Below are 26,867 nucleotides of genomic sequence, written 5' to 3' on the forward strand. Positions count from 1 at the left end.
GCTGTAGCTGGCTTGCATTGCTATTAACAAAAAGCTGTTAACTGAAGAAGCAGTAGTTGCATTCATTTGTTTTGCTTTTTATTCTGTTTGCTTTGAAAAGCTTCAGAATCTGATGTTACAGTTAAAAATATATTCACCTTCCCAGGGTTGGTGCACTGGGGAGGACACCTGCTGGGTTTTTACAGGTGGTGGGCTAGATTAATGTCTTCTTTAGAAACTTAATTGCCTTGTAGCTTTATTATATGTGGATTGTAGTGAAGTTCCATTTAGCGCATAGTGAATTTCATCTTTACTGCAGAATTCACTAAATGGGTTTCCAGATTATTCTGACACTGCAGGGTCTAAGTATGGTAACTTTGAATATGCAGGAAATACTTTGGCTTAAAAAATGAAGCTATGAGCTATGAAGATAATGGGTGAAGAAAAAATTAATTTCATTATTAAGTTACAAACGTGCTAGTTTTCCGATTTTAACTTTTAAGCATGGATACGTAATTTCTAGGGTTGAAGTATAAAGGTAAAACTAGTGTTTAATTCAGAGGGACAATTGTCATTTTAACAATAATGGAATGAAGTTCCATTTGTGGAGTTTGTTTGAAAATATTTTCTTCTACAATTTTTTTTTACGCTGGTGTCAATGTCTTACAGAGAAACTCTGATAAAAGTAGAATGAGATGTTTAAAAAAATGTAAACCTACTGATTTTTGTACTGAGTTTATACAGCCTGTTAAAAGGACATGCTGAAAGACTGCCTCCTTTGCTAGCCTTTCACAGAAGCAGTTAAAAGGAACTTTTTGGATTTGATCTGTTATCTGAGTGGTTTTAGTGGTACATAACTTTGGGAAGTCAAAACCGTTACAAGGACAAGCTGGTACTTCCCTTCTTCATGGGCTGCAGTAGTAGGGCGTTCCCAGCTTTCTTGCCGAATATATTTTGGCACCCCCCCTAGTGTTTCTGTGACTAGTGGCCATGTGCTATTAGAAAAATAAAATAAATCTTTTCAAAGACAAAGTAGGTATCTATTCATTGTGTTTTTCAGGGAAGATATTTATGCTTTCACGCTCTCTGTTACTCTCGACCACAGCCATTACCATTAAACTTTTTTTTAGGTGGTTGCTTTTGCTAATGTGCTTGAACTTCTTTGCTTAGCATTTAGAGAGATAGGTGTTGAAGCACAGAAGGACCAATTAAATGAAAGGAACAAAATCGATGTGGGTTGTTGGTGATCAGCCAAGTAGTAGGGTGTAGTACTGTTGTTATTTGGGGTATATAAGACTCAAAATGCATATGCTATGTCGTAGCAGGTTAGTAATTCTGGATGACATCCAGTTACAATTTTTGGTGTATAATTAAATAAGCTGCATTTTTGTTGCCAGATAAGAGACTGTGAAAGTATTTATTGCTATAATCAATGTTGCAAACTAGTGTTCATCTAAATTCATTTATTAACTTGGTTGAACTAGATCCACTTACAGGATTCTTGTTTATTTTTAAAATTTTTTTTCTTTTCTTTCAATTCTCTGTAAGTAAAATAAGTACTGCTGAGAAACGTAAGTGCCCAAACTGACTGCCTTGGCATCTTCTTAAACAAATGGGTAGAGAGCGGCCTTATAACTGGAGAATTTTGGAATAAAAATAATCCTTTAGTTATTTAAAATGTATGGTCCTTATGTAAAACATGAAATGTTTTACTCTTTCTTGCCTGAGTGCGGGCAAAACTTTTAATTGACTGTAGTATAGTAGCACGGAATTTGTCCTGTTGAGTTTGGCTTGATGGGTGTTCAGGAGAGAACATATATGAAACAGAACTATGAAATGACAAAAACGCCCTTGATTTTTGTGTTTAAAAAGTAGTATAAAAGTTACTTTTTCCCTAAAACAGTCCTTTGCTATTCCTTTTTTCACTCTTGCCTTTAGAAATAGGTGATTACTTTAAAGTGTTTAGAGTGAGTATAGGTATTCCCTAAGACTGTAATGTGACTTTTTCCTTACTGTATCGAAGAGAATACAGTATACTTTAGGCTATAGCTCCACACGAACCCACAAATCACATTCATACAAAGTGTTGTCAGAGAACTTGTCCAAGCGTCATATGTTTTAAAATTCATATATAAATGGGAGGTAGTGATCTGAATGTCAGAAGATGAGCAAATGATGAGCTCAGAACTGCCCTGCACATTGTTATGAGGGGGCAAAAAAAAAAAACAAAAAAAAACCACAACCCAAAAAACCCACAGAGAAGCTGCTGGTAAATCTATAAATTTACTGGGGTAAATTGTGATGAACTTTTGAAAGCTCCTGTAAATAAAACAGGTAAATGAAGCAAGCATGTAGTATTTAACATAGATATTTAGTGAGAGCTAAGTGATTAGATACTGAGTTCCAAAGTCATCACTGGGGTAACTGTTAACACTTCTACTAGAATTAAAGAAGACAGAGGTTTGGCCTTGTGTGGTTGCAAGTCTGTCTTTCTGCTACTGTTCAGTGTGCAGAGGCACACTGTGTTAATGTTGAGGTGAAGCATTTATTGTTCCCAAGAGAGCTGACTGCAGTAGATCAAGGTCTTCAGCCATCTAAAGAATATACCTACTGCATGGCCGTGAGGTTCTTGGGCTCCTACTTCCCGCTGTGTATTTCTGTGTTTAGCAATTAATAATTTCCCAGTGTTGGTGGGAAATTTGGTTGGTTTCTGTGTTGACAAGAGAAAAAGGCCTTTTTTTTCCAAGGCTGTGCTTACCAAAGCAGTTTTAACAGTGGTAGCCACAAGAAAACATATAGGAAAAAAACATGAGCAGGCTTTTCCTGTTGCTATATTTTCTTTAAGTTGTGGTTATGCTCTGCTGCGATGAAATTGTTTTCCTTTCATAGATAGTCTTGCATCAATTAGGGGAAAGGTGAGTAGAGGCAAGTTTGCCAAACGTTTTATCAGCTGCTTTTGCTGTTGAGGGCATAAAGTTTTATAACTACATGCAGTTCTGCAGCTCCATGGTGGTAAAACATGTGTTTTACCCATAAGATGATCGTTTATGAGCCCAAGCAAATACATTCAGTGAGGATATCTGAAAACTTAATTTGGGCATGAGTTAATATTCTGCATGTAGGTGCTTTGTAGTCCCTGCAGGTTATTCTGTGCTGGTTGGAAGCAGCATCAGGAACAAAATGTGTAAGTAGAAGCTGCTGTGAGTGCTCAGATGTCAGCAGACTAAGGAATAATAAACGTCTATATACTACAAGCAAGAGGTTTAAAAACAGATCAACTCTGTAACAGAACAGGTGGAAATAAAAACCTGCCTTTGAAGACTTGTGAGAGAAGTAATATTATTCTGCTAGTTTTGCAGGTACTGGGGGTTCAGATTTCAAAAGCAGTTTGGTCCCACTATTGTACAGTCCTAAGTCTGTCCTCAATCCAGCTGCCTAACAAGGGAACATCATTTAGAAGCAGTCTGCAACATATCACCAAGACGGGGGCAAGGCTTTTTCTTAGTCCTTGTGTTCAGTCTGGCTCTTCATATTGCTGGGCTATTCTTACCATGGAGTTGGAAAAGTTGTTGGACCCCCAGTACAAGATTTTACTTTCACTTGAGGTCTGGGCTATTTGCTTTGTGCTTTCCTTAATCACCTGAAAGCTTCATGGAACTCAGTTTTAGGAATTCCAGCAAAAAGAAATGCCTGAACCTTGGTAAAACTGAAATGTGTCTCTGCAGTAGTTTTTGAGTGTGTCGTGAAAACAGTTTCAGCTCACAGATTCTGTTCCTGGACTTAATTTTATTTTTCATCCATCTCCATTAGGAAGCTGTCACAGGGTCTGTGATCCATGTAACTGAAGGAGTGCTTTTGTATGGATACAGCACAATACTTACTGTATGCCAAATGAGATGGTGAGTGGAAGCACTGTGCTGTTTTTTACATGATTGTAGTCTATTTTCCTTGTTTCTCTTGAGACTTGCCTTAGTCAATGATTCCACAGTTGTATAAAATTTTGTGGGGTTTTAGTCTTAACTTTGTCCTCCCCAGGGCCTCTCAGAGCATCATAACCAAAAAAGGAATAAGTTAGGGGGGAAGATGGATGGATATAGATGAAAAGCCAGAGACACACCCTCTATGCTTAGTTTAGGGTCAAGAAAAAGGTATCCCGTTGTTAAGTATTGTGTCTAGAAAACATACCAAGAATCAACATTCTTAAAAGGCTTATGTATTTCAAAGTCTGTTTTTGTCACAACTAATACAAAGACAGAGGAATATATTCAAACTTGAATTTTCTGAACCTTTCACATTTTTAATTAGTTAGCAGTCTAGGTCTTAAGTAAACATCAGACACTTGAAGGGATATAATGCAATATTTTAGCTGGAGCTATTAATGTTTCAAAGTTAGTAAAGTTAGTTGGTGTGTTTTATACAGGTTACCGCATTTTTCTTTCCTCGTTGGCATTAGTAATCTGGGAAAAGTGACTTGAGTATGTATCTCAGGCTTGTTGTTACATGGTGGTGTTGTAATCTTTTTCTTGTGAGTTTGATGTCCAGGTAGATGTGGAAAAACGGAGCAAATTGTGAGTCACTTGAGAACACCATTGTCAAATTTTTTGATCCCTTTGAAAGTTACCATCCAGTTAACTTGTAAGTGCTGAAGTCTTTATTGATTTTTGTTTAATTTTATTAATTTTTAATGAGGTTGTTGCTAATACCATGTTATTTAGGTTATAACTGTAAGAGAATTGAACCTCTCTTTAAAGTCAGTAATTTCCCTTTTGTGGCCCTGGAGGGGGAAAAAAAAGTAGTTGTTAACAGAAGGCAAAAAATCCCAGTTTTTCTTGGGTTTCTTAGTGGCAATTGTGAAAGATTGTAAGTTCACTAACATACTCTGTTACTCTCTTCCTAAGGGTGATGGGAAGCAGGGGATCTCACAAGATGCTTTGGTACCTGGTCTTTCTAGCAAAGCCATAGCCCTAGGTTTATAACATAGAAACTGTTCTAGGAATATGATTGTGACTACAGTGAATATTTGAATTTGTCTCATTCACGTGTGATTGCATCTTCTGCTTACGGCAGACAAGGCAGTTAGCATCCTCCTCAATAAACTCATGTTTCTAAGGAGAAACTTTCTAGATGTTTTCAGGATTAATTCGCCAAAACCTATAGTTTGAAATTAATGGATCAGTTGACTGTTTTGGGAGGCACTTGGATGAAAGAAGAGTTCCACCAGTGGGTGACTAACTCGTTGTATTTCTTTATCTCCCATTGTTTGTCCAGTTCGAGGATGCCACATGCAGGTATTTTGCTGGCCATTGTGGATGGATTCTAAAACAATGGAAAAAAAAGAATGCCTTGTCTTAGGTTGCTGGGGTGGGGTAGTAGTATCTGAAATTGATTCAAGCAACAGGTCATGCATGTTTTGATGCGGAGCAAGGAGCCTCATAAGATGCTTGAGCACTTGGTCTTTCTTGCAAATACACAGCCCTAAGCCAGGTGTCTGCACTTCTTATGAAATTAACTGCGAAAAGTAAGTGGAGGTTTCATGGTTTTTTGAAGTCATCCTGTGCTGCCGAATGAGTTGTTCCACTGTACACCATCCTGAAGTTTCCCTCTGTCAAAGTTTTGTTCAGTTAAAGAACTGCCATGGCTGAAAGCTATCTCAGTAAGAAATATTTCTTTCCAGCATGGTCAGTTTGTGGTTCTGGCTTATTATATAACTGTGTGACTTTTAGTGTTGGCACAAGACAGGGGTAAGAAACTCAAGCTTGGGGGTTTAGTTGTGATCCTTCTGGTTATGCCTGCCTGATTTTTAAACACAGTTCACTCCAAATGCTCTAAACTAAGAAAATTCTCAAAAATTTGTTTCATGACCATAAAAATGGCATTGTTTTAAGAGGTGTAAAACTACAGCAGAGGTTTTATTTAGACTCTTGGTGTCTCAGCTGGTAAGCGAAGGAGATTAGCAAGGCTAGTGTGGTGCCTAATTGTGCGTTGTCCAAAGGGTGGGTTTCAAAGGGCATCTGGAAAAAGTAGCTATGGTGTGGACACACGGCTTTTCAAATCCACCTTATTTTTACTGTGAACATTCACATGCATCTTTTAGAATAAATTTTACACATGTGGAATTCATCCTCGGATAGTGTCTGTTCATGTGCATGATCTTGTATGTTAATTAACATAGCTGTAATGATTAATTTTAATCAGCATACGTAATGTTTCCTTTCTTCTGAGAGTTCTGCAGCAGTACTTTCTTGTATTTACTAGAACAAAGCAGTATTTATGTAGTATGAGCAGTTATTCAATGAAATCCCTTATGTAATTTTTAAGGGTAAGTTGGGTAACAAAGACCAGACTACCTCTGAAAGAAGACTGTGCTCCTGGTAGTTCCTTCCATGTGGTAGAGTCTGTAGGTTGAATTGATACTGTGTTTTAGCAAAATTTGAAACTAGAAAGCAGCACAAAGCAAAGCATAGAATGGCAGAGACTCTACTGACAAGCTCTGCTTCTCTGTTGATAAACAGACCTTTGTCTGCCTTAACAGTCCTGTCTCCAGAGATGACAGCCTCAGCCGAAAACGGACACACTGTTCTCACAGGTTGCGAGATGCAGTCTGTGTTAACAATTTGAGGTAGATGTCCAGAGTACACCGTTTGAGTTATTTCTGATGATTAGGATGTGCATTTGTTGTGCTGCCTAGAAAACAGACATTTCCGTTCTGGAAGTTCCTGCGACAGACGGGCAGCCTTGGCCATATCTAGTATGAAATGGGGGAGACACACGCTGTGTTGGGAGGTACTGAGTGTTGAAGGCACCTTCCCCCCTGCTTTCCCAGAAGAAGGAGTCCAAGCCAGGACAGAGCTGTGATGTAAAAGCTTAGCTGGTTGATTTACGAATAAAGCATACAGGGTTTGGGGGCTGGTTGACTGTTAACCCTGTTTTTTTGTCCTGCTGCAGCTCAGCGTAGTGGAACCGGGTCTGGTTGCAAGTTAATTGTGAGCTGACAGAACAGGCACTGGAACACCCAAGGCAGAAGAAAATGAAAGTATCAAGGAGTGTGAAGTGTAACAAAAAACTGCCCCAGGATATGGAAGCAGTAGGGGGAAAACCAGGGAAAGAGTACCCAAGAGAGGGAGCCAGTGAGCTGCTGATGGCTGATGCTGAGGATGAGATGTTTTCTCTTTTTTTGTTTCGGACAGTGAAAATATCAGGTATAGTGAAATAGTATGGATATAGGCCTGGTAACAAAGAACTTGGAAGGAAGTGGGAAGAAACAAGTTAGAGAGAACTTGGATTTGTTTCAATTAGTTGTACTTGAAAAATCTTGAATGTAGGATTCTTAAAGATAGCCTGCAGTGTTTTTTCCTGAGATCTTCCTAAAGATAAAACTGACAGAAAATGAAGAAAGGTAAAATATGCTTCTCTTCTTTAAAAGTGTGGTGAGATGGGGATTAGTCTGCAGACAGCCTATAACTGGGTGAATATAGATTTGCGAAGAAAAGATTGTGCCAAACCCATTTGATCTTTCTCAAGTCTAGTAAGAGAAGTTAGTGGTGGAAGTGAAACAATAGATGCCTTCTGTCTTGTCTTTATTAAGGCTTTTGATGTTGTTTTATGACTGTTGTGGTCAAGGCAGCAAAACAGTAAGGGAGAGAGTTTGGTTTGGTTTTTTTTTTTCAAGCTATACTTAGAGATTATTTTATTATACTTTTATTTAGAGTGTGATTAGTTGTTGTTTGACAAATATGTATCTGTCATCATTCAGTTGCTGGAGAAGTTGTTTTAAGATTTTGTTTCCTTCTCTCCCCGCTTGCCTCTTTCTCTCTAAAGTGAGGTAGGGCTAGGTGGGAGAGGAACAGGAAGAAAAGAGGATGAAAGAGGGTCTTTTGGCTCAACCTCTTTTTGGTGTCTGTTTCTCTCTGAGTAGCAGCAGAATGAGGGAAGTCTCAGTATCGGCTTTGTCTCCTGCTCTTTATGAAAGCTGTGAGCATCTGGAAGGGAGCAGAGGTGCTTTCTCTGTATGCTCAGGAAGATTGTTTGGTCTGTGTTTACAGTTACAGAATTGTATTTTCCTAAGAACAGCACTGGGATTTTTAGTGGTTGACATTTTGAAAAAAGACAGTATGACAATATCTTCAAAAGACCCCTGCTTTTACTGAGGGGTAGTTTTAGTCTCCGATGAAGCAAATGACTGGGGAATTTCACTGAGCTACCCATCCGCCACTGTTGGAGCATATCAGGTGTTTGCTAATAGTCCACTTCCATTCATATCCAATTAACATCCAAAACCTTCTTTCCTGTTCCCTGAGTAGACTTGTTAAGGGTTATTCACCTTTCTTTATTTAGTTACCAACTTCTAATTCATTATATGTTTGTTTTTTTTACCAACTGCTACTGTTGAGAATTATTTAAAAATACTTAATTTTACCTCAGTTTTGAAAAAGAAAAAAGATAGAGTAGTGTAAGTTTTATTGAACAATAGTACCGAGCAAGCTTCTTAGGAGGGTTTTGTAGTTGGAATGTTTGGACACAATCTTGAAGCCAGTTAATTAAAATAGTATTTCTGTTTTCTGCTATTTTTTTTTCTGCATTGTATGTTTTTCCTCTTTAGCTTACTGCTGTTCATTGGCAAAAGAAATTCCTTGGCCTGTCCTGAGTAAAATGGAAGTTTAAGTAGCCATTGGTTTAGTCAGAAGATAATTAAATTCTTATTATGTCACCTTTTCAGAAGACAATTTGAAGATCAACAGCAGGATTCAACTCTCCCTTGTGTTTGTCTCTGCTAGTAGCAGAGTTATTAATGGCATGAAAATAGAGGTTAACACTCAAAGAAAAATATTCCCTTCTTTTCCATAGTCTTTCTATGTTGTAATTTCTTGCCAGCTTCATGGTTCCATTGTTGGATTAACAGAAACAATAGTTGGTTTATTGGTTTAAAATGTCTGTGCATTAATGCATTTCCAGATTAGACAGTTAGTATTCCTTTTCTTTTAAATTAAATTGTTGTTTTTTTCTTCTCTGTTCCCACTTCTCCAATCTTTTCTTCCACTTCCATCCTTCCTCTGCCCCCATTTTCTCTCTAAAAATATCCCTAGGAATGACTTGCTGATGGTGTGTCGCCAGCTGAATATGGAGGAGTCTGTCGCAGAGATCATGCACCAGCTGGGAGCAGATGAAAATGGAAAAATTTCCTTCCAGGATTTTAGTCAGTGCCGCATGGAACTGGTACGAGAAATCAGGAAGGAGGAAGTGGAACTCTCTGTGAAATCGGATGACTCTTGTAAAAAGAAAAAGTTAAGGGATAGGATAGCTTCCTGGCCAACTAGCAGCAATAACAGTTTAGGTAGGTATGACTTTTAAATGTCCTGTTGGTGTAACTTAACAAAACATAAACTCTGTGGGTTTTGTTACCAATGTTACTGGCATCAGGATTTGCCCTAAAGGGCTTTGTGAATATACTGTGGCATAATTTCATCATCTATGAGAGTGCTGTTGTAACTGATGCAGTCTGGTCGTTGGTATGTAGACTAGAATGTGTGCAGAACATCCTCTTCTAAAAACCCTAGTTGGGCAGGACAACAATCTGTGTTGAAAAGACAATATCTGTGGAGCTCAGCTGGTAACTGAAGATCCAGTGAGCTCTTTTGTCGTCTGTAAAGCCCAGGCAAGTAGGTAGGTAGAAATATTAAAAATGAGAAGAGAAATAATCTTAGCCTTTTGTCTTTCAGATGTAATAAACTGTAGGAATGTGGATGTTTCTTGGATGCTTTAAAAATTATTTCACTTAGCTGGGGACGTGAGTGCTGGAAGTGCCTTGTAATTTAGAGAATACAAAAATTCTCCTTTTCTTTTGCTCTCCCTCCACCTAGGGAAAAAAAAAAAAGAGAAAAATCCCACTGTGCTATGCCACCTACAGAAACATGGGACGTAGGAAGGGATTGTCTGTGTCATTGAGTCCAGTCCTTGATAGCACTGTGATCAATCGTCATTAGATCATAAATCTTAACACCTACAAAATGCTTCCTTTCACCCTGTAACAGATGGATGAGTCCAGAGGACACAGCTTCTGTGATCAAAAATCCCAAAATGCAAGGTACTGTGAAAAAAGCTGTGGATGTTGTCAGTGCTCTAGCTCCCTACAGCAGCTGCATACTAGCTAAACATGGCTAGCTGGCAGTTGATCTGGAACTGACCTACATCCATGGTTCAGAAGGCAGCCATCAACTTCTGACTGTATTTAGTTAGAGCTGTGTCCCCTCAACCTTTTGTTTAGACTACATGAGCTTAGATTTTTTTTTTTTTTAAAAGACACTCTTAACAAGAGATTCTCCATTAGTTGTCCCAATAGTCTTTCTTTGTACGTGTCCTAAATTAAATTAGGAATATGTTTTGCAGTCAGATATACTTCATACCTCTACCTGGAGAGTTTGCTTATCTGTGTGTTCTGCCTCCTCATGTAGCTGACCTGTTGTCAGAGTCCAGTTCTCTGTGACCAGGTTCTTTCAGATATTCCATGTGTGGAACATGTTGTGTTTAACATCAGATTTGCTTATTTGAAGACAGTTGATGTTACATGGGACTTCTCATTTAGCAGAGTTATATAAAACATACTGAAAACACAATACCAATGTAAAACTTACACATAGCACAATGTAGCAGTTGCAACACGCAGTTCAATCACAATACTAACACGATTCCCAACATCTCTCTAATATGCTCACCATCACAACATTGGGCGTCCCAAGTCTCACCAGGAAGACATATGTGGGCTGAAGCCAGCTCAAGCCCATTGCTCTCTTTTAAATTCTTTTGTTAATTGTTTACATTTTTATAGTCTTTATGTTGTGCTGAGGACATACAAACCTCCCCTATTTTGGCCTGGCTAATGCAGGGAGACATTCACGCTCTTTTAATGAACTCAGGGAGAAACACACCACCAGCTGATCCACTCAGCTGCTGATAGCTGTTTATCTAAAGCAAAGACTACCCTCAGGTCCCCTTGGTGTTGAGATCAAGTCAGCTTCTTTGCAACAGCTGTTATCAGTAAAATCCTGCATCCTTCCCTGAGCTTCATGGGCACATTCCCCTGGCCCATCTCCTGTGAGCCTTCTTCCGTGGTAGGGGTTTAGTGGTCAGTCACACCTGTCTTTGTTTTCTCAGTAGTCTGTCTCCTAGAGAGTAAAACTGGACACGTATGTTCGTTTGGGGATTTGGTTTTGTGTTTGGGGTTTATTTATTGGAGGGGAGGGGTGTGAGGGGAGTTGGCCTGTTTAGCATGTTGTTCTCTTCTAGTAACTGCATGTGTTTTTTGCTTGTCACCTCAGGAATTCAGATTTTCCTTGTTTGCTTTGTATCCTTGGTGAATTCCTTATCTTCTTGCTTTTTAGATTGACTGCACTTCTCCCTCACCATCCCATTATCTCATGCTCATTGGTTTTTCTTTTTGGCTTCTCAGTTTAGCAAATCTGTTTCATAGCTCTGTTTATTCTGCATCTTATCTCTTTTACTGCTTCATAGTCATATTTTGTTGTAGAGGTATTTAGTTGTTAATGTTTCTTCTGCTTATCCTTCTTCCATATATATTCTTGCATTGCAAGACGATTAACTCCATAGTTTCTGTGCCCATTTCTTCATCACTGTCTAATCTTCATAATCCTTGGGCTCAACTGGATTTCCAGCGCATGAATCTCTTTCAGGAGCAGTATCAAACAACCGTTCAAAACCAAGATGGTGCCTAATATCTTGTTTTATTGGATTAAGGATGGTGTGTGTTCCCTAGCTTATCTATTATCTTCTGCCTCTGTTGGCTGTTTTTTCAGTGCTTCCCCTGTTGTATTTTATTGCAAAACAGAAAACTACTTCTGCCCTCAGACTGCAATAAAAAGTTTCACTGTTTGCTGACCAGATTTCTGGTAACTTGGGTTTTAAAATCTTTCATAGACAAACCAGCCTAATAAATTATGGTTTGCAATAATCAGCCGTAGAAGATAGGCCCTAAGCTTTATTGGAGAAAGATCTACATTACAGTCTCAAAATGTATCCCACACAGAAATGTTATTAATTGCTGTCAAAAAATAGTCATAGATGAACGTTCAAATTTGTCAATGCATACAATTCAATCCCTACTGTTTTTTCCTATTTTCCAATTTCTGTTGGTTATATAACAGTGATTTGATGCATTTTGGAAGTTGGTGAGTGAATTCATATTTCTTTTCATATTTTTTTTTTTTCCCCAAAAGTTAAGTCCAGAAGACCTTTGAATTTCCTGCCTTGGTATACTTTGCTCTGTGCTCATGAAGCCTGACTCCTTTACTGTATGGTGTTTTTAAACCTATAGGGAACTCATGGGTTTTGTACTTGTCCTGCCTTGACCCTTGCAGATTCTGCAAGGCTTTTTAATAATTAGAGAACATATGGAGATGCTCCCCTATGTAAACAAAAACCAAAATGAGTGGAAATAATAATAATGAGCATTTAGAATGCAACTGGTTTTTATTTGGTTGTAAGAGAAAACCATTGTGGCAGCACTGTTCAAGATGTTCTACAGATTATTTTTTGTTAAAGAAGCAAGGAAACATCACTGTAATGTATTTCCGTGATATAAACACTGCACAGAATATGAACATAATGAGAGCTGAGGAATTACACTTGCAGTCAAGCATGAATTATGATCTGCATATGCTTCTACGTCTTTCATGTCTTTGAGCGCTCATGTATGTACTCACTAGTGATCAAAGAGTTGATTGTATTATATTGACTGTTTGCTATTGCTTTCTAAACATCGCTTAAGACGGGGGATATCACCATGTGCAAATTCAAACGTATGAACTTGGTGGATGTTGGTTTTTTTGTGTATCTGTTTTTTTCAAAGAACAGTGTTTACAATAAATGTTATTTTGAAAGATAGTTTACAGGGCTATTTTCAAGACTAATTTCTATATGATGTGTCAGCTGCTGATAATCCTTGAAAGCTGTTATCGTGTATCCATGTAGGGGTGCACAAATTAAAAATTCTCAAAATTCATTTGAATGTCTCTGAGTAGCAGTGGTCCTGGCAATCTAAAGCAAAGGAATCCAGTCTCCGTCATGGGCATTTTTACACTCCGAGTTTGGATGTAATTGTGCAGGGATTACCAGTTAAACAGCATTTTGTGTGGGCTTTTCTTGTAGCTTTTCACGGTTTCTTAGGAAAGCATGAAAAAAATGTATGCAAATATCTAAATAAAAGATTAACTTTGCTACCTATAATTTTTGCATTTCATTGTAAAGAAAACAACTTGAAAAAAAGGTCCTAAGCAATAATTACATCTAAAGGACTGTTGAACTTTGTCTTGGCTATCATTTTTTATCACTGCTAAGGTTATTCTAATAATTTTACCTAACTTTGTCCAACAAATGTTTCTATTCCTGTGTTTCCAGATGGGATGCAGAAGTAAGGAAACTAGTTGATTGTTTTAGTCAAGGTATTCAGGTTTATTAATGCCCAGTAATACATGTGCTCAGTAAGCCAAACCTGCATCCATAGCTACCATCTTGATGATGGATTTAAAAGTTTAATATATTAATGTCTGGATTAAAAAGTTTAATGTTTTATTTAAAATGCATGAAAAAGGACATTTTTCAAGTTATTATAATGATGCCTTTTGCTGCTTGGATACCAGCAACTCAAAGCTATTATAAAGTATTTTAGTTCTTAGTCTACATTATTAATGGTCAATGAGAGCTCCAACAATAATTTGCAAGTAATAACCAGTAATTCTTCTATAAGTGAAACGGAATATGAACTCTGTTAATGTTCTTCTGACATTGTTTAAAATATAATAAAAATGAATAAAGTAACTTTCGAAAGTGTTGCTGGAGTTTTGCGGTGACCATATGCTATGTGACTCTTTAATATATCATTTCAGTAGGAAATACAGGAAAACTGTCAGTTTCTGATCAGATCTGTGAGTCCTACTTCCAGTTATGGAGACTGAAAGCCATAATGGGCACAATGAATCTGTGTGAATCATCTAGTGATAGAAGCGTATTGCTTGGCAAATGAGAGCCTATAACAGAGCAGAATGACACCTCTAAAGATTTAAGACAGGGAATTGCCTTAACAATTGTGGCTTCTGTCAGGTTTTTCAATGTTACATAGTTTTATATGTCTTATAGAAAAGCTAGAATTAGAATTATTTATATTATATGTTGTATAGAAATGTCTAGATCTTCACAGGTAGTTAGGAAATTGCCTTTTTTTTTTCCTATGATAAAGTATGATCTATTTCTAGTAGCCATTGTTTTTGAGGATGAACAAGAAATGGTACTGTTTATTAGTACATTCTTTCTTCAGACAGGTGGATGGTTTCCTGTCCTACTGAAAGCTGCGTGTACTTACTGATCTGATTTCATATTCTAAATAAATAGTTAGGAATTCCAGAGTCCATAAGCAATCTCTGGCTGTTGGTTAGTAATTACTAGTGAGTAAGTAATTCATAGCCAACTCCCCTGTTCTCTCTACTGAAAATAAGTACCTTGAAAATTTGATATGATAATTTATTTACGTTGTGGATCAAGCATGTGAATTAATCAAAGGAATGGTAGAAATTGAGCTTCAAATTAAGTTTATGGGTAAGCATAAGAGGCAGGCCGATTGGGGCTGAAAAATCATTACTTTTGCTTTGCATTAATTTTATGTTCACTCTTACTGCAAGTAAATCGCTTTCAAGAAACTAATGCAGTGATTATGTTTATTTCTGCTATACTTCATTTAAAACTGCAGAGCTCCTATGGACTTAAAGGTGTGATGCAGGTTTCTTGAGATTTATGAGCAAAGTTTCACTCTAGATCTGATTGAGTGAATAGCTGTGAATATCTGCTAGGCCAAAATTAACTACATACGAACTTTTGTTAACTGTAAGTGGTTCAGTTTATTACTTCTAAATATTCTTTTGACACCACTATCTTTTTGCAAAGCAGCAGAATATAGGTAATTGTTATTTCATTTTTTTAGAAATTTAGAGTTCGAAGATCTATGAGCAGCAGAACAAATAAACCTGGATTTCCAAGAGATTTGTAATTGACAACTGGCTAATCTTACTAGAACTGTGATGTATAGTTTATGTTAAACACTAGAGGTTGAGCGTTGCATCGCGTTGCATTATTTTTCTCAGCAGGAGCACTAACAGAGTCTGTCATCTCTCTGTCTTCCATAGAACTTACAGGAATTTAGTAGATTTGAGACTTCAACACCACCGTTTTTGAAATTGCCAAAAAGCTTAAAAAATCAGAGGCAAGGGGGAAGACAGGCAGTCAGACCAACCAATGGGCAGAGCATACCTGTAGGGGAAACACAGGAAACTGCCCTTCCTAATAACTGCTACTACCAAGTCAATAGAATGGTTGACCCAGACACGAGCATGTGGCTAGGGACTGGAGCCTGGTCCTTGACCTTCATAACACCGCACTGCTCTAGAACTTGCTTGTTCAGAATCATATTACTGCTGTCCATGCTTCTTGGTCAACTCCAGTGGCAAGACATGGAGCAGTGGCTTGCCATATGGAGTGTGGAACTGGATTGCAGCATCGCTTCATCAGTTTTATCCCAATTTAGGCTTTCTGCACAAACCGTGATAAGCTTCAGAAAGCAAAAGGGTACAGCTGAGATTTTCATAGAGGCCAGGCTTTTGAGCACTGTGAGATATTCCACACTCTAGCTTTTGTAAAGCAAGGGTTGCCTCTCGGGACATTTCTGCTTACCCTCTCCTGACTTACATGTTGACATGTTTTTCACCTGCCCTCTTCTAATATCAGCAGTATAGATCTGACAGACTATGGTTCATAAAAACAGCAAGAAACAAAATGGCAGTGACAGACAACTAACTCATGATGTTTTCTTTGTTTGCTTTTGTACACATGAATTGAAGTTATAGAATCATAGACAGCTGGATCCAAATTGAGATTCTCTTGAGCGGAAGATAATCCAAGTGGAAGCTGATTGTTCACATATGTGAGGGAAAAGAACTTTTTTCAAAAGTACAGTGCATACAGTACAAATACTGTACTTGGAAGGTATGTTGGAACTTTAGGCTCTGTATAATTTCAGAAGTTTGTGCCCTTTTTCCTATTTTTTTCCCCTTTTTCAGAGGTTTGTGCCCTTTTTCCTATTACTGTTTATATTGTATATATATAGGTTATTAATTTCCAGGAAAAAAGGGATTATTGTCTCCCTTACTGTAAACTTCAAGTGAAATATTCGAGTGAGTTCCTGAGTACAATGCAGGTGTAAGTCATCGGTGTTCTGGCAAAATTTAGTTTGGTAATTCAACAACACCAGGTTTTAGGAGACACTGTTTTCTAGACTGTTGGTGAGTCATTCCCATCATCCATTTCTTGTGTCTGAATAGAGGAAATGGTTGTCATGTCTCAACGATAATACTAAATCATTTCAGATTCAGACAGGTGTATGAAGGTGTCACAGATAATGATAGATTTTTGTTTTCTATTTCATCATTTCTTATATGGCCAATGTCAGTCTGCTGGCAAGTACTGAAACTGTGATAGTTTACAGATAGGCATTTCTAAAGTAACCGAAATAAATTTGAAGGTCATTTGGCTGAAATTCCACAAACAGTTGTTAATATGCATGGCTTGGGCTACTGATTTAACAAGCACGGCTTCTTCATCCACAAAGCTGTGTTGTAATGAGAGGAACTTTTTGTTTCACTAGATGCATCACTGAATGTTTTGCTTTCTTAAGACATTATGAGGAATGAGTTACCTGATACAAACTTTGATTGTCTAATATATGGGTTTGTTCTTGGCAAGCTTATTCTTGTACGTGTCCTAATTTTCATGTAGGTATTCAGTTAATTTTTCTTAAGATTTTAGGTAGTTTTTATACTTCATAAAAATCTGCTTAGAAAAATATGTCATGGAGTGTAAAAAATCAAAACCCAGACGCCTAAAAAACAAGTTGTTAGCATTACTTTAGTAAGTGAGAGTGCTGGTTAAGTTTCGAACTGTTCTAATTTCTTCAAAGGTGCATTTAAGTATTTCCCAGATTTACTCTATAGTTATACCCTATATAGGTTCTGGCAGCACAAAATTCCAGAATTCCTGAATTCTGAATGTACTGATATTGAGGATACTGCAGTGAACCTGAAATACAGTTGAGGTTTTGTGAAGATTTGAAGAAACATACCAGTAGAAAGTGAAAATGTTATAACTGTACTTCAGGGACACAGGGGAGACGAAGCATGAGCTGACTGCACTTGATGTACATACTGTGCTTAGAATATACACCTAAAACTGTGCATGAGCCTTCAATGGGCATTGAGAAACATAACTGGAGAATATTTATTTTAGTGAGGTATGTCTACAACGGAATTCTTGTCTATTGTATTAGTTTTATACGTTCTCAAAGGCAAATAATTTTCTCTTTCCATTTGTTTGTCATATTGTCATGCCAAAACCATTATGCTCTATTAGGTCATTTGTTTGATGCTGATGTGTATTTTTGTGATCTCTGTAATGCTATCAGGCGTGTGTATTGTATTGTATGTTCTTAGTACTAGTAAAGGCATATAAAATGTTCATTATATTCTTTCAAAGTATACTTGCTTGTCTTGGCATAATATCAAAGTGTTACGGAGCTTTTTGTTCTTTGAGGGGTTTAGAAAACACTAAATCTAAACAAAAATTATCAAAGGTGTCAGAATCACTTTTCTGAGAAGTCCAAGTCTTTTTTAGAGCAAAATGATTTATTTGGTTCAGTTTTCCTCTTAGATCTAATTTCATGGAACATATTTCTTCTATGGAGTAAGTTGCCTTAGTTAGTCAGGGTTTGGTATAGCTGTGGCTTTCTTCCCTTAGAGCTTGTTATCCTCACTTCCAGTCCTAATGAGAAAAAAGCTGAAATAATATAGCCTAACACAGTATATTCTATGCAGTGTTCAAACCAGATAAGGGTATAATGGGAGGAATAAGACCTAGGTAGTGATCCCACAGACGCTCATCTTAGAGAGTCCTCATTTTCCATAACTGCTTCTTCCTAGCAAATTATTTCCTTCTCGGTCACTGGAGAAGAGTTGCAAAAAGTCCTGCTGAGAACTTCCTCTAGGACTTAATACTGAGTTGAGAAGGCATTTAAAAATTATGCCTCTGCAGACTTTTTTCTTTTTTAAAAAAACTAAATAAAATCTATTTTATTCTGAATTCTCCTAGAGCTTGTAATGGATGTTTGGCGGACAGCTTTCTGTATTTTTAAGTAAACATTCTCACCCACCTGTGCATGCGAGGATCAGTGATTATCACCACTCTGCTGCCAGGCTATCATTCATATTGTTTTGTCATATAATGCAAAATAATAAATAGATTTTAAAGTGTGTTTCCTGCTAAATAGGAAAGAGTTACTCTAGCTGACAGGCTTTGGGCATGTACCACGTGGTGACCATGGATAGTGAAGCTGGAGCCTTTGGTCTTTGATTCCTGTGTGGGAGTAGTTCCCTGACTTGCATAGAGCCTTTTGTGGTTATGAGCAATCAGAGCTCTCTTCAACATCCAGATTTTCTTTAAAGTGCATTTGGCCCTTGTAATTTTTTGCATCAGCTTATGGGAGTCAAATGGCTAAGCGTCCAAAGACTTATTCTCCATTCCTCTTGGTTTCCTACCCTACCCCCCATTTTTTATAGCTAGGCCCACTCCTTGCTGTCTTATTCAGCTGAATACTAAGTGCAGAATGACCATTCTTTGTTAATTTTGTATGTTTTTCCTTTCATTTGGTGGTGCTCTTACCTCCAAAACCATGATTACTGAAGTTACTAGAGAGCTTTGAAATTACCCGTGCTTTTCATAGAATCATAGAACAGTTAGAGTTGGAAGGGACCTTAAAGATCATCTAGTTCCAACCCCCCTGCCATGGGTAGGGACACCTCCCACTAGACCAGGCTGCTCAAAGCCCCATCCAGCCTGGCCTTGAACACTTCCAGGGATGGGGCATCCACAGCTTCCCTGGGCAACCTGTTCCAGTGCCTCACCACCCTCACAGTAAAGAATTTCTTCCTCATATCTAATCTAAATCTCCCCTCTTTCAGTTTGAAGCCATTACCCCTTGTCCTATCGCTACACTCCCTGATAAAGAGTCCCTCCCTATCCTTCCGTTAGGTCCCCTTTAGGTACTGGAAGGCTGCTGTAAGGTCTCCCTGGAGCCTTCTCTTCTCCAGGCTGAACAACCCCAACTCTCTCAGCCTGTCTTCATAGGAGACGTTCTCCAGCCCTCTGGATTTTCACAACTCTCCCTGTTACCTTCATTGAATAACAGAATAAGTGTGCAAAATTCTCGCTGTTTTTGATAGGTTGTCACATTTTAACTGTTGAATGAAAGATTAGCAAAAAAAGTTGAAAAATAGCTATTTTCTGGTAAGATAATGTTTTTGGAATACAGAAGGACTGTCTTCAGTCAGAATCTAAATTTTGAATATTGAACAAAATGGAAGTGGAAAAGAGAGGAACTCTCTGGGTCACCTTAGAAAACTGCCAGGTCACTCACTAACAGCCTAAATCTATAACCTGTTTATGCCTATTGAGTGATCTGGTGTATGAAGTGAGATGGTAGAATCAAATGGACCATATCTCCAAGAATTCTTGTATACATGTAGTAAGGCATGAAGAAAATTCTTTAAAATACTTATGCCATATCTGATTACAAAATTATGTATGATTGAAACCGGTTTTGAGGCCAGAGGCTAACACTGAACTGAGAGGACTTAATTCTCTCTCCACTCAGCCATAGAATCGTCACATTCTAGAATGAAATTTCTCCCCGAAGCTGCGAGCTGTGCCCACTGCGCATAGAAATTATATTCTGTGTTACATGTCAGAGTTCCTCAAATAAATCTAAGTAACTAAATGTCACTGATACCTCATGGAAAACAGCGATCAGGTTTTGGATCTCTGCTGTTAAGACTCTCCTCATTGAGTGAGGTGTAGCTATGTGTGCTCATAGCGTCTTACATTGCCAGCTGTCTTCGTGTTGGTCATTCGTAAGCCAGACTCATTTGAGAAGCTGATGCAGGGCTAATCTCACAGTACCTCACTTTTCTTGGTATCCCAGATCCTTCCAGCAACTAATACTTCTTCAGTGCCCTACCATCTTGACTGGTTATCTTTCCTACTCTGTGAGCAAAGATGAAATCACGTAATGCTTGGTCCATCAGTGTAGCCTGGTAAAATTAACCTTTACCAAACTAAAAAGCCTGGCTGTATGGGTAGACTTGTAGTTATGGTAGGCACCTGCTTCTCTGTTGCGGAGTGCAAACCGTCTAGGCAGAAAATTAACTGCTAGTCGAGAAGATGAAATGCCATGTTCTTTCAGATCAGTATGGGGTGACACCATTACCAGGCCACAGACCTCTGTGCTGTTACTGAGAGATCTGCAGGCGATAAGGGAAGATTAAGCTAGCAAGAAGTCTCAATGCAGATGGGCGAGGTATCCTATCTTAGTGATATTTGTCAAAGGAATCGATTGAAGTTACTTTGAACAGCTTCAGTACAATTCGCCAACTGGAATTTTATCTGTGATTATGGAATCTTGTATATGTATGTGTCATCAAACTAAACTGTCCTTTGTTTTTCTTATGCGTGATATTATATGTCAAAGTTTAAATAATTGTAGATTGTAAGGACATAAGTAAGAGCTGGGGATAACTAAAAGAACAGGAAAACCTGCAGAAGACAAAAGCTTTAAATAAATGTTTCAGATGAGATTTAGGTTGCCCTGCTGTGATTGACCAGACTGCTACTAATGGGCCCACATATACTCAGATGCTCTATTCACTTACTGTGCAAAAGGCTAGAAGCAAAAAGTTCCTGTTAGATACTGAATGTTTGCAGTAACATGAATTTCACCCAGGTCAAGACAGGCAAGTGGTAGTAGTATTAGGAAAGCAATTAAAGGAATACTTGTGTAGAAGCTTGTGTAGAATCAGAAGCTTTTATACAGCACTTTTAGTGGAGTATGATGTATCTATTCTGTCCAAAAGGATTGATTTAACTTACTGTAGAATTGAAACATTACTTATATAATTTGAAAACAATTATATGCTCTTATATTACTTGGCTGATACAAATATTGTGTAACTAATTCTTTTTTCTGCTTAGTAGTTGTAATAACATCAATTTTCTGCCATGCTTGTTACCTCAGCATTTTCATGACACTAATTTTGTTTCATTTACATTTACATTTAATACAGAAATGTCACATTTCATATGATTGTAAGTGTAGAGCAACAGGAAAAACTACTCTGGGATGTGTGTAGTTCTGTAAAGACTAATTCTTAAACACAGGTTTAGGAACTACAGATTCCTAGTTATCAGGTCAGCTATCAGCTTTTGGTGCGCCATTGTACCTAATGATCCCTTCTTTCTGATTACTACTCTTAAGAGCAAGAGTTGTATGTTAATTACAGGAACATACAAGAGTTGTATGCTAATTCCCAACTGAATTTGCAGTCACAACTGAAATCCGTTCTGACAACTCCAGTGTTTCCCTGCAGAGCTGAGACTTGAAAGGTGCATGATCCCGGAGAACAGCATCTTCACAGAGTTTTGGAACCTGTTGGAAAAATAGTGGGCAAATTAGAGATTAGCTTTAAGCCCAAAATAAAATACTGAAAATAACAGTCATCTCTGCTTGCATTTTTAGTATGTATGGTTTAAATCAGGAGTACAGAGTTGAACTTTTTAGAAAACTTGGGTTAAAAATACAGTCACAATATGGTCCTAAAAAGCAATCTTTCCTGGATCCATCTGTGACTGACAGGTGACTTCTGAGCCAGATGAGTGCTCTGAGTGTTCTGAGTGCTACGAATTTGATAGCAGATGGTGCAATCTATGAAGGCCACTTGGGTCTCCAACAAAGCTACTGTTGTTAATTGAATGAATGTGAAAGCTCTTTTGCAGAACAATGTCGTTTGAGTAATAGAAATTTAGTGCACGTGCTCTGCTGGAATTTGTTTAGCTCTATAGAAAGAAGAGTTACCTATATGATATAACCAGCTCTCTTAATGCTGTGGCTATGCTTGTGCAGATAGAATTGTTTCCTGTGTTCTTGTCAAGTCTGGGAGATGGCAGAACTGATCCCCTGTCTCCTTCAGGCTCCTCAGATGTTTCTGATGCTTCAGCTGTGTGGAATGCCGGTGTTTTTTTGCTATACGGTGTACTGTAGCCACAAGAGGGCAGAGATACCCAACGTTGCACATAGTCACTAATCACAGTACAGGCTACGCACAAGGTAAAATATTGTTGGTAGCAGTGTCTTAGTTCAGCTCTGCTGGAGAGCTTGAAGCATGCAGCTAGATTAAGTACGGTGCTGCTTTTACACCTCTTGGTGTAAAAGTAATTGAATTAATCTTTAGTTGTTACCTGTACCTGCAGTAATGAATCATGGTAATTACATTAGTATAAAATGTAATTCTTTTTTGCTTTGTGTTATTTTCTACTTACATGTTTACAGATTAGCATATTCTCGTTACAGTACGGCAGGGAAACCACCTCTAGGTTTCCTAAGCGTGTTTGTCATGCATAATTGCTTTACAGGGTGTTAGGGTGCTGACATAAAGCTACAGATTAGTTGCTGTCTTGCTTCTGTTCTGGCTGGTTTTCTGTTTGCACTTTTGCAGCTTCAACTTTCTTGGCCAGGGGGAGGCATTCTCCTAATAGTTCATTATATAGTTTATTGTTTTTCCCTGGCCTTGTACTGAATAAGCAATAACCACTGATTAGTAGACGCTCACTTAGAATGCTAATGAGTATTTGAGAGAAAACTAGCTCATAAAAAGGAAAAGCTTTCAAACTAATAGGATGGCATGACAATTACTTACGGTTTGATGATTGCATGGTGGATTTAGAGTTCTGCTCTAGTCTGTAGCTCTGGATTCTGTTCTGATTTTTCTATTAACTTAGAATGTGTGCATGGACAAGTCACTTAATTGTTTTTAATCTTTGTTATGCTATATATGAAATTTTACAGTGCTGCTGTCTAATGTCTACCGTGGAATGTTTTGCCGTAGGAAATTAAGCCTAAACCATATGATTTTAAAAGGAGTGGGAGAGTTGTATGGGAAGCACAAGCACCCAGGGATGAAATAGTTACTGATAAAATAAGAAAATTCTGTTAAATCTGTTCTAGGGTTTAAGCCCATCTCTGGCTGTAGGGAATTGGAAGGATTGTACATGGAGAAACAGCAACGCTACAGCTTCATGATACAGAAAGTTTCTCTGAAGGATTCATTGTTTGTCACTAGCTACATGATCATATTCTTGCACTGATTTGTAATGAAACACCTTGTGATAGACGCATCTCTGAAACTTGAACTGAAACAAGAAATCCTGAGATAGTAAGAAAGGCAGGGCTAACATAAAAAGTGATGAACTATACAGCTAAAAGGTTCACTTATTGTGTTGGTATTCAGTAAACAAAAAGAAGTGAATTATGGTTTTCCTCTTTGGTCCATGCTGCATTTCAGTCCGATGTGGTAACTGACACTCATTCAGTGGTCCTTAGCTCTTGTAAATTACACTGGGTTTACTCTATACTAAATAATGTATGCAAATGGTTTTATTTTTCCTTCTGAGTCTTGTAGTTTAGTAAATGGTCTGTGCATTGAAAATGTTATTACTTCTACGTGTGCAAGATGTGGAGTAACGGTGGTGGAGCTGTTTGCTTTTTTTCTTTACGGAAAGACAGGCAGGTTTATTCATGTATCAACAGCGTGGCCTGGCAGCCAAAAGGGCCAACATGTCCTGGGGTGCATCAAGCACAGCATAGACAGCTGGTTGAGAGAGGTGATTGTCCCTCCCTAGACTGCAGTGGTGCAGCCCCACCTCAAGTTCTGTGTGCAGTTTTGGGCACTTCAGTATAAGAAGGATGTCAGACTATGGGAGTGTGTCCAGAGGAGGGCAACCAAGATGGTGAAAGGTCTCGAAGGCAAGACTTATAAGGAGCGGCTGAGGTCACTTGGCTTGTTCAGCTTGGAGAAGAGAAGGCTGAGGGGGAACCTCATTGCAGTCTACAACTTCCTCAAGGCGGGCAGTGGAGGGGAAGGCACTGATCTCCTCTTTCTGGCAACCAGCGACAGGACAGGGGAAATAGAATGAAGCTGCATCAGGAGAAGTTCAGGTGGGACATCAGGGAAAGGTTCTTCACTGGGAGGGTGGCTGGTCCCTGGAACAGGCTTCCCAGGGAAGTGGTCATGGCACCAAGCCTGTCACAGTTCAAGGAGCATCTGGGTGGTGCTGTTAGTCACATGGTTAAGTTTTAGGTGGTCCTGTGCGAAGCCAGGAGTTGGACCTGATGATGCTTATGGGTCTCTTCCAACTCAAGCTATTCTATGATTCTATGTGTTCTTTATATATAGTCCATACTAGAATATTTTTCCATTTCTGCATTTTAGGTGCCTTATCAGGAGCCAGAGAAAGCTGGGAGTATGATTCAGGAGCAAGAGACCTTCAGAGTCCAGACCTCCAGAGTCATTTTACACTACAAAAGATGTTGGAGTGTGGTGGAAGCAATGTGACTCAACAGGCTGCTCTGCAAAGACTTCTAGTTCAGGCCTCAAATTTTAGCAACTCTGTTGGAGGAAGCTACTTGGAACTTGCCAACACTGTAAGTGCATTTTGCCTCTGCTTTTAATTTTTGTAGAAATTTTTTCTTTTTTTTTTTTTTTTCCAAAGAATCATATTAATTCCAGCCTTAGAGCCTTTGAGCCTTCACGGAAAAAATGCCACACTGCTGTTGCCTTTCATTTACCAGAAAACCAATGTGATTTTAGCAGTTGGTAGGTGTATATTATTTCCAAAGCTTGTATAAATGAGTTTCATTAGAAAGGGTAGGAGTCTGTGAGCACCCATACAGAAGTTCTTAATTTATACGATTTAACAGTAGAAGAGTTGTGTCTGAAAACTGCCTACCAATTAATTTTTTTAAGTGTGGTGTCAGATTGTTCAGAAGTGTTGTGCAGAAAAATCCTTCCCATGTATTTCATTACTGCACACTAAATTGTGTGATAATTATTTTAAACCCTTGGTGTGCTAGCACTGTGCTTTTTTATTTCTACAGGCAAGAACAATTCTGCGTTGTAAAAAAACCGTGTAACTGTTGAAGGAGTAGGGCATTATTTTTTGCTTCCCCATCAGTGTATTGGGATCAAGTTTGCATTTTAATTTTAAGCCAGGCATGTTATAAAAGGCCACCCGTTTTGTAGCATGTTTCTGACTTACGTTACACAGCCGTTTAAGTGGAGAAGTAAAGAGATGCTAAAATGAATGCAAGAAGTTTCTCATTTTTAAAGTTAATGTTTACTGGCAAGCTTAGCCTTGATGAAATAAGAGTCCTAGTTCATAGTATCGTAGGATAATTGAAGCTGTAAGAGAACCTTGGGAGGGCATATAGTCCAACATCCTGCTCAAGACTTAATGTCTGATGGGAGTGATTGCTGGCAACAAAGGGAAATCGACTTCCTTAAGCTGCATTATGTGAAAAGAAAATGATGAAAAATATTCTGAAAGTGTTTTCAAAAGCCTTCTAAGTTTTATATTTTTATATAAGTTTCTGAACACGAGCTGATATAACACCTAAAGTTTCCATAAGCAGAGTGAAAGCACATAGGTATTAAAACTTATCTAATGAAGAAAAGAGTTCAAGGAAGTTGGCAGTTCCTTAAAGGTATGATGTGCTCATTTTCCCTAGGAAGGATAGTAAGGGATCAGCTGCAATAAATCATAAACTCTTTGATCTTCAAAACTAGACAGAAGCATATGGAAACTGAAAAGAACAGAAAATGAGCAGGCACAGGTGTGTTATAAAGAGGATATAATGGAAGGTCTGGGAAATTATATCCCAGTTAGCAGTTTTATTTCTATATTCCAGTAGTTTTCTGGAAGTGTGAGCAATTTGATGTAAGTAAGAAAGAAGGTATAGCTTTGTAGAAGAACAATCATGTTCATCCATCTAATATCTCCTTTAACAGAATAGTAGACTTTGGAGATAGAAGAGAAACAGTAGATGTCGTGTTTCTCCAATGAGATATCTGACCCTGCCTTGACTAACGTTGTCTCATTAAGGCAAGAGGCATCGTCTAAATGTAGCTACTAATAGGTGGATATTGAACTGGTTTGAAACTTGTAAGGCACTGTTTTTTTTTAATATTTCCTGAGCTTCATTCTGTCCTGTGTTCTCTGACTTGTATGAAAACATTGCCAAGCTCAAATCAGACCGTACTGGTGAGACGAGTACTTCCTTACACTGAAAACTGCTCTCACAATAATCCATTAAAAAGGTGCAAGTCTAGGTCTAAGGAAGATAGTGAGTGTAACAACATAAATTTCCTGTTCGGTTATACATATCCTGTTGCTGTGATTGACTTGCTTAAAAATTACCATTTTGGAAAGACATGAGCTGTTTCACATTTGATTATTTTAAAGGATGTAGAATACTCTTGAACAGAAGTTTAAGTAGAGCTGCTTAAGACCAGTATAGCTGTGCAATAAGAGTGGCTTGCGTACTTCTGTTTCTGGATCAGGAACTGTGACACTGCTGTGTCCTTTTTAGATATGGAGTTAAATCAGGTTTTGTGTGTGTATGTACTAATATGTCCTGTGTCTATGCTCCTGGCTGATGATGGTTCAGAAATGATGGACCTTGGTAACCTGTTGTACATCTGCAAATATGAAGACACAGATGTGCAGTGCTACTCAAGAATGCACAGGGTGAAGGCTACTGCATTGCTATGACATGCAGAAATCTTAAAAATAGAAATTCTGAAGGCTCATAAGAAATAAAGATCTGCAGGTATTACGGCTTTCCTTTTGTTCCCATCTCTAAATTCCTTCTATGCTTACTGCCATGAAATATGCCTGAT

At 38.2% G+C, this 26,867-nt stretch overlaps 1 protein-coding gene across 3 annotated transcripts in view; it reads left to right on the plus strand.

Moving 5' to 3' along the window:
- Positions 1–26,867, plus strand: part of MCC (MCC regulator of WNT signaling pathway) — a 207,293-nt gene that overhangs the window by 3,755 nt on the left and 176,671 nt on the right. For 2 of the 3 annotated variants that reach the window (XM_054186293.1, XM_054186292.1), the window contains exons 2-3: positions 9,063–9,310; positions 24,402–24,613. In XM_054186293.1, coding sequence (XP_054042268.1) covers positions 9,063–9,310; positions 24,402–24,613 — 460 coding nt within the window. The remainder of the gene's footprint in view (positions 1–9,062; positions 9,311–24,401; positions 24,614–26,867) is intronic. The other variant, XM_054186294.1, reaches the window with a different exon arrangement.

The sequence above is a fragment of the Rissa tridactyla genome, chromosome Z (assembly GCF_028500815.1).
Source record: "Rissa tridactyla isolate bRisTri1 chromosome Z, bRisTri1.patW.cur.20221130, whole genome shotgun sequence".
In the NCBI taxonomy this organism is placed as follows: domain Eukaryota; kingdom Metazoa; phylum Chordata; class Aves; order Charadriiformes; family Laridae; genus Rissa; species Rissa tridactyla.